Here is a 7,550-nt window from a genome sequence, read left to right on the forward strand (position 1 = left end):
TTGTCATTATATTTTATTAAAAATAATATATACGTACCTACTTTCCAATACATATAATATGACAGGAAGGAAATATCCAAAGGAAGACATCATATCGTAGCCCGACCGCACTTGAAACTCCTCAAACATGGCCTGCCACCAATAGCCCCGGACCATAGCCCATAAAATAGCCATGGTTCCAATTAAATCCAAGCGTGCAAACATTCTGCCACTTGTAAGGCTTCGCATAGATTGAATTACGCCGTTTGTTCCTTGCGTGTGTTTTATTAAGTGGTCTTAATATATACGGGTTGCGTGGCTTCTAATATTTCTAAGTCTATTATGATCCCACAGCTGGGAATAGCCCTATGATAGTACATTTAATCTAAAGGGTTTCAGTGTTTATATTTAATTGTAATAGTAAAATGTTTGAAAACCCATTCAGTTTTACTAATAACGTAAATCTCCATCTTCCTCAAAAGTATATATTTTTTTCTTTTTTAGCTTTTTCTTTTAGTATAATCTATATTTTTTTTTTCTTTCACGCTGTGTTCCGAACATAAGGAAAGCATATGAAAATTGGTAACCTAGTGTTAAGACACTTCGTTCCCATCAAGACACATCCGTTCCCCACTTTCCGTTGAATTCTCGAAGTTGCGTGTTGAGTGATGATTTTGTTCCCCCGACTGGGAATTTAACTCACAACCGTCGCGTTTATAGTCGCACGTTTGTACCACTGCGCCATGATGGCCTCGAAGTAAAGTATGTTAAATAATTAATAGTAAAATCATACTAGTTTATTATATTATTATTATTTATATATGTATGTACAATTTATCTTATAGCACATTTCCTCAATATTCTCTGTTGTCTTTTCTTCACTAAGAATAATTATAATTGGCACCTGTAAGTGATTTTAAATGGGTTTTAAAACGGAACTAAAAGGTTTCTTCGCAATTATCTTATGACCTAGTAATCTATTGGACGTATATTGAATTAACGTCTCTCACACTGACGCATGAAGCGAAGCGAAGGAAAAACTACTACCACGTTTTACTTCGTTATCTTAAAATATACAGTGAAATATTAAATGAAAAGCAATTCTGAAAATATTTCTCGAATAGTATATATATGATGATACCTTGTTTTTTGGCTCTCTCTCTCTCTCTCTAAAAATAAAAATACTTAGTTTTTTAAGACAGAGAGAGGAGAGCTTGCAGCTTCTATCACGTTTTACAAAGGCTTTAATATTAAATAAAAAATAGACTCGAGTAGATTTTTTGCTAAAAATAAAATAGCTAGTTAAAATCAGTTTTAGCTTTTCTAACAAATGAAATGGTATGAAGATAAACATGTCGCTTCGTCCAACTATAAGGTGTGAATATAAAAAAGAAATTCTAAGTAACGTGCCGTCCTGGCGCATGGATTTTTGGTTGTTGTTGTTTAAAGGTCCACGCGAAAGAATGTGAAATATATTTTTTTTACTTTAAAACATATAAAAACGAGAATTTCTACTTCAACGCAACTGGAAGTGTGCTTTAAGTTGGCACTATCTCTGAAGGTTTTTTAAGTTAGAGAGTATGCATACAGTCTTAAGTACATAATAGACTATCAATCCTCAAAATTTCAGCTTTGCTAAAATGATGTAGGTCGGGGGGCCCTGGGATCTCCGTCTATTAATGTCAATATTTGTCAATATTTCTATGGTAAAATGTCACTTGAAATGTAAACGTCTCTTTGTGCGTCTATATTACTAAATCTAAAAGCCACAAATTGTATAAAATTAATAAAGTGTTGTGTATTTGTGACTTACTAAATATGCCTTCTATAAGGCGGTGGATAGCAGAAGTGGTCGCAGAAGAATCTAATCGTACTCCCAGAACGTGAAAATTGCAATGAACGTGAGCACGATAGTTGACTGATAATGGTGCAAATTTGAATCGAGCTTATTTTTGTTACAATATCAATCAATTGACGCCAGCAGTGCCTACAGCTGTGTTGCTATTGGACCAATGAATTCTATTTGAATGCCAATATTTGCAATTTGGTGGCGCAATGATTTAATTATAAGGAGGAGGATTGCCAGTGGTTCCACGTTCAATGCAAGCTGATGAACTGAATTCATGTTTAAAGTCCTCGACATTGTGGAAACATGTCAAGGTATTACATTTAAGCAAGAATAGCGTGTCATGTTGCAAAATGATCAATCTGGAGACATATTCTCCAAACAACTCATTGATATTTGTAATGGAAAACTTCCTATAGATGCGCTTACTGGCTGCATCACCTTTCCTGATAGTTTTTGTCAGTTAACGTAATCAAAAGATGAATTCATTCATAAAGTGCTTCTAAATATTGCTGAAAATTATTTATTCCATGATTGGTTGAGCGAAAGAGCTTTACTGGCTGCCAAGCACACTGATGTAAATGAATTAAATTTAAATTTTTAAGATAGCATTCCTGGCAAAATGAGGATGTGTCTATAAGACAGTTGATACGGCAATTAATGAAGATGATGTCGTGAACTATCCACCGGAATGCTTAAACTCACTTGATTTGCCAGGATTGCCGCCTCACAACCTTCAATTAAAGCTTGTATGTGTAGTTATAATGTTGCGACTAGCGATAAAAAAATTATGAATAACGTAATAGAAGCAATCATATTGAAAGGAAGGTATAAAGGAGAAGATGTTTTGATACCCCGCATCCCAATGATTTCGACTGACATACCATTCGAGCTTAAAAGACTACAGTTTCCAGTACGGCTTGCTTTCGCAATGACTATAAACAAATCCCAGAGGCAGTTATTAAGTGTTTGTGGTATTAATATAGAAAACTCATGTTTCTCGCATGGTCTATGGTATGTTGCCTGTACCTGTGTTGGAAAACCATCTGCTCTGTTTGTTTACACGCCAGATAACCAAACAAAATATAACGTGTACCTACCATAAAGTACTATAATGAAAATTAAATTGAATTTAGAATAAGTAAAAATAAAAGAAAATATAATAAGTAGGTATCATAATAAGATATCGGAAATTGTTATTTTTATTGTCATTTTTAATGAATATTACAAGAATTTAAAGTGATTTAAATTTTTATTTTGACATTATATAATTGTTAACTTATCAACTTTCTTTTTTTTTTTTATCTTACTAGCTGACCCGGTGTCGCGAATAGCAGAATACATATTAACAAAACGAATCGACTGTTAGGCGATACGAAGTTCGCGGGTCTGCTAGTTAAAAATAGTTAGCTAGTCTATTCGTACTATAGAATTATGTAACTGAAGAGTTTGTTTGGTTGATGTGCTAATATAGATACTAATTTAGAGTGGAAAAAACGTTTGTGTTAAATAGTCCATTTATCGGAGAAAGCTATAGCCTATACATAATCATCTCAAAGTAACTTACTGTACTAAGATATAACTTATTTAGGCATTTTGAATATGTTGTGATTGATACAAAAGTCATCTTAATACAGACGAAACCACAGGCGAATGTTAGTCTTATTTACAAAGACACAGTCCTCACAGTTTAAATGATTTATTGTCTCCATTTTCTCCTTATGTTAGAAACATGAGATAAAGGAAAATTAAAGAAAATAAATAGAAAAAAAGAAAATTTATTTTTCAAAACAGCAATTTTAATATATATACGTATCAATTGTGGCACTTCTGTACGTATATATGTAAATAGAAATCAATTAGGCATTTATTACACATATGATTTATTTATTATATTATATATAGTTAATTATATTATTTATTATATTATGTGTAACAAATAAATCAAATCACGGCAACACGTCGTCCGTCTCGCCGTCATCAAGTCGTCTTGAGTTGGAAGTTGACTGAAAAGAAAACAATTTTTAGTCTTATCCACACATCAAGGGTAAATAATTATATAGGTATGTATATTGTAAAATAATGTTATTTTATTTAGCTTCATGCTATATCCCGCACAATGCGGGGTAGCCAGAGAGTACCTGGGAACAAAGTGTTAAGACACTCCATTTCTATTAAGACTCTTCCGTGCCCCACTCTCCGCCGAATTCTAGAGGGATTGAGGGATTTGCCTCGTCAAAAATAAAGATAATTAAGCAAGTTCTTTTCCTCAATAGGAAAAAAATAATATGAGCTTTTATACTTTTACTAAACATGGAATGATTGTGGGTTCAAACCTGTTGCAGGAATAATTATATTTAAGTTATTTCTTTTCTCGCTCTGATAGAGAAAGTGCGTTGAAAGTTGCATTATTCTGAAAAGAAAACTTTAAGTTCGCATGCATTTGGGAAAGATAAAAACGCAGTTTCTTAAGACAGCTGTTTAAAAAACTAATATACAAATATTTTCTTTATTTCTTACATCACTTCCATCACTTTCAGGTGATGGCGTCCGTTGACGGTTCCGAGAACTCGCAGTATTACCACCTCTAGATTTTTTTCTTCTACCTGTGAAAGAAAATATTACTTACAAATAAACGTCTGTGTTTATTTAATGTAATTACTATCAGTTACAGTTTTATGTTAATAACAAATTTGTAGAGGCTAGTCGTGATGCAGAGGCATAAGGGTGCGTCTTTAAACATTGGTGGTTGTGAGTTCGAATCACGCACGAGAGAATTAATTATTTAAATTCCCCACTCTGAAAGACACAACAAACGAAAAAAAGAACTTCTTGTTCTTCTTCTTTTATGTCTCTTAAAATGTGGTAAAGCGTAAAGATGAAAAAATATTTAAACTTACTTTCACCTGTAGAAGAATTAATTGACTTTTTCTCTCGCCCCTCGGACATTTTTGAGGCCAATTCAGCACAATCTAAGAAAATGGATATGTTATATTACAAGTTCGTGCAAAGCGCATTTGTGAGGTAGGCGTAGATAAATATTTAAGTTTCAGAATGCATTTGAATCCTGCACATACTAGGCTAGGCTAGAAGCATTATATTTAAAAAGTTTATTTACCTTCAAGTAGATTGTCTAATTCTTTGTCCAGCACTCTAGCAGCACCGTTCACCAGCACAGACGCAGCCCGCAGCGAGACGTGCGGCCGGGTGTGGTCTCCGTAGTCGGTAGTCCATTTCGATATGTGTGCGCTAACAAAAGTTAAAAAACGATATTTTAAAATACACAAGTATACAAAATAATGTCTATACAATTATATGTAATTTATATAAACTCTAACAAATTGATCTAAGTGTCGTCGTGGTGCAGGGTCACAAGCCTCCGAAGGATGTGGGTTCGATTCCTACTCGAAGAAATGAAATATTTTATATTTTCATTTCCTCATCCTGGCAAGGATGCAAAGCGGGGCGTTGATTTCCACCACTCAACATGTTTATATAAATCAGCGGAAAGTGGGGAAGTGTCTTAATGGGAACGTCTACTGGGAGTGTCTAAACACTAGGTTTCTCTGCGTACCCTGGTATATGCGGGACTCAGCATGAAATTAAAAAAACATACCAGACTCTCTGGAGGTTTACATCAGTCGTATTGCCGTCCAGGCCGTGTGCTGCTCGCCACACAGCCCCCATCCTGTCGCTATTCATCACCCTAATATCGTAAAACATTGTTAATATCTTTGCAATTAAATAAACCAAGTTGTAGACAATAGTGAATTATTGTGTTGAATAACAATGTTATTTTACACACGGACTAAGATGGCGGAAGGACGCGTAATGGCGTCGTAACACATTTAAATTTAGAACTTCATCTAAAAATTACCTTTAATTGTCTTTTTTTTTCATAGATTCTAAATGAATATAGGTACGCATTAGAAAAAAATTATAGATTATTTAAGAATTATTAAGCGAAGACTATATAACATTCAGCCTGACGAAATAGTTATTTAAAAATTGTCTTTTTTAAATCGGCACCGATTTTTATAAAATTTGAACTTCGGACTCTTAAAAATATGTAATTGAATACGTGTTTCAGTTTTTTAGAATTCACCCCCTAAGGGTGCAAATAAGGGGTTGAAAGTTTTTATGAAAAAATCTTTAAATCGCGACCGATTTTTATCAAATTTGAAATTTAGACTCTTAGAAATATTTCATTGAACATTTGTTTCTTGGTTTATTAGAATTCACCCATAAATAAGCAAGCGAAGCTGCGCGCGTCTGCTAGTTGTTAATAAAGATGTACACAAAGTGTGTTGTACACAAAGAATATATGACATTATTTACATTTTTTTACATTATTAAGATTTTCTATAAAATAATTGAATAATTCATGAAAATGAAATAGTTATCTAAATTTATATTTTCATTTCTTCGCCCTGGTGTCGAGGCAAAGCCTCTAGAATTCGGCGAAAAGTGGGGAGCGGAGTGTTTTAAGACTAGCCTCACTCTACGAAGCTACGTCTCCGTCTAAAGCGAAAAAAAAGCTACATATCGAAATTCAGGAAAAAAAGAGTATCATTTGACTTGACTGTCCCTGCTTGAACCTCCTCTAAGTATGTAACTAAATGTATTTAAATATTTTTCATATTGTGAGACCAAATATAATTTTTTTGCCTCTTAATTACGTGAAACTAATACCTTATTCTAAAGTGCCTGGAACGAATGCACAGGCTTATTTAATCTCAGTCAGCGCTGTACAATGGCGGTGACCACGGTTTATTTCTATATCAGGAATCAGGAGCAATTAAAGGTTCTCGTGGTAACTTGTGACTGACAGACTGGCAGATACCAATAAGGAGTGAGGATAATAAGAAAACTTATAGCTGCTCCTACATTGGTAGAAGAGTTTCTCAGAGAGCCGATTTATTTTACTGTTATTACAGTGCACAATATATAATAGTTTATAAAGATTTTATTTAGATTAATGTTTTTTTTTCACCTTCACGATGTATTCGGTATTCTGTATAACCTAGTGTTAAGGCACTCCATCCAGATTAAGAGACTTCCGTTTACCATTGATGATAAGGTAATATAATTTATGAGGTAAAAATTAGGCTATCATGACGCAAGGAGACACGAATGTAACTGTAAACGAATCGGTTGTGGATTCGATTCCCACCCAATGAAATATTATATATATTTTAACTTCATCTCAGTTCTTTAAAAATGAACAAAGTGTGGTCAATAAATGTATGAAAGAATGGTTTTTAGTAATGAGGCACCTCTTGCGACATGCTTCGTTCGCATTCGAATATTGCATAAATCCGACACGAGGTTTCCAATATCGTATATTAAACGTAACTCTTGTTTTGCTAACATTTTATATTCATTTAAATTTTATTATGATTATTATTAGAGTGATATGGTTAGTTTCGTACTTACTTATAAAATATAAATCAGCTCTAACTTTTATCCCGCACACAACAGGATAGACAGAGGGCACCTAGTGTTAAGGCACTCCGTTCCCCACTTTCAGTCGAATTCTGGCAGCATTGCATGTTGAGTGGCGGAGTTTAACGCTGCGGTTTGGCCTCGATACCAGAGCGAAGAAATGAAAATATAAATTTAAATAAATATTTTATTCCCTGTAGTGGAGATCGAACCCACAAACAATCGCGTTTACAATCACACACTTAGTTCATATGTTTACATAATATATCTAAACTCGACA

At 33.8% G+C, this 7,550-nt stretch overlaps 1 protein-coding gene across 1 annotated transcript; it reads right to left on the minus strand.

The window, feature by feature from the left end:
- Positions 1-3,621: 3,621 nt before the first annotated feature.
- Positions 3,622-5,638, minus strand: LOC146527216 (uncharacterized). Its single transcript, XM_085206520.1, has 5 exons — positions 5,442-5,638; positions 4,944-5,074; positions 4,726-4,797; positions 4,346-4,431; positions 3,622-3,831 (listed from the first exon to the last, which is right to left on the minus strand). Exons 1-5 carry the CDS (start codon positions 5,546-5,548, stop codon positions 3,775-3,777), a joined length of 453 nt encoding a protein of 150 aa, XP_085062646.1. The 5' UTR covers positions 5,549-5,638; the 3' UTR covers positions 3,622-3,774.
- Between the last annotated feature and the right edge of the window lie 1,912 nt (positions 5,639-7,550).

This window comes from Heliconius melpomene, chromosome 21, assembly GCF_056956725.1.
Source record: "Heliconius melpomene rosina isolate 202511_hmr_F chromosome 21, ASM5695672v1, whole genome shotgun sequence".
Taxonomy (NCBI): domain Eukaryota; kingdom Metazoa; phylum Arthropoda; class Insecta; order Lepidoptera; family Nymphalidae; genus Heliconius; species Heliconius melpomene.

Coding starts and splice junctions, on each gene's coding strand:
- LOC146527216 (XM_085206520.1), bottom strand. CDS start 5,548: ATGTTTTACGATATTAGGGTGATGAATAGCGACAGGATGGGGGCTGTG. Junction 4,798..4,943: donor ATTAGACAATCTACTTGAAG/GTAAATAAACTT, acceptor CCATTTTCTTAG/ATTGTGCTGAATTGGCCTCA. Junction 3,832..4,345: donor CTGAAAGTGATGGAAGTGAT/GTAAGAAATAAA, acceptor TTTTCTTTTCAG/TCAACTTCCAACTCAAGACG.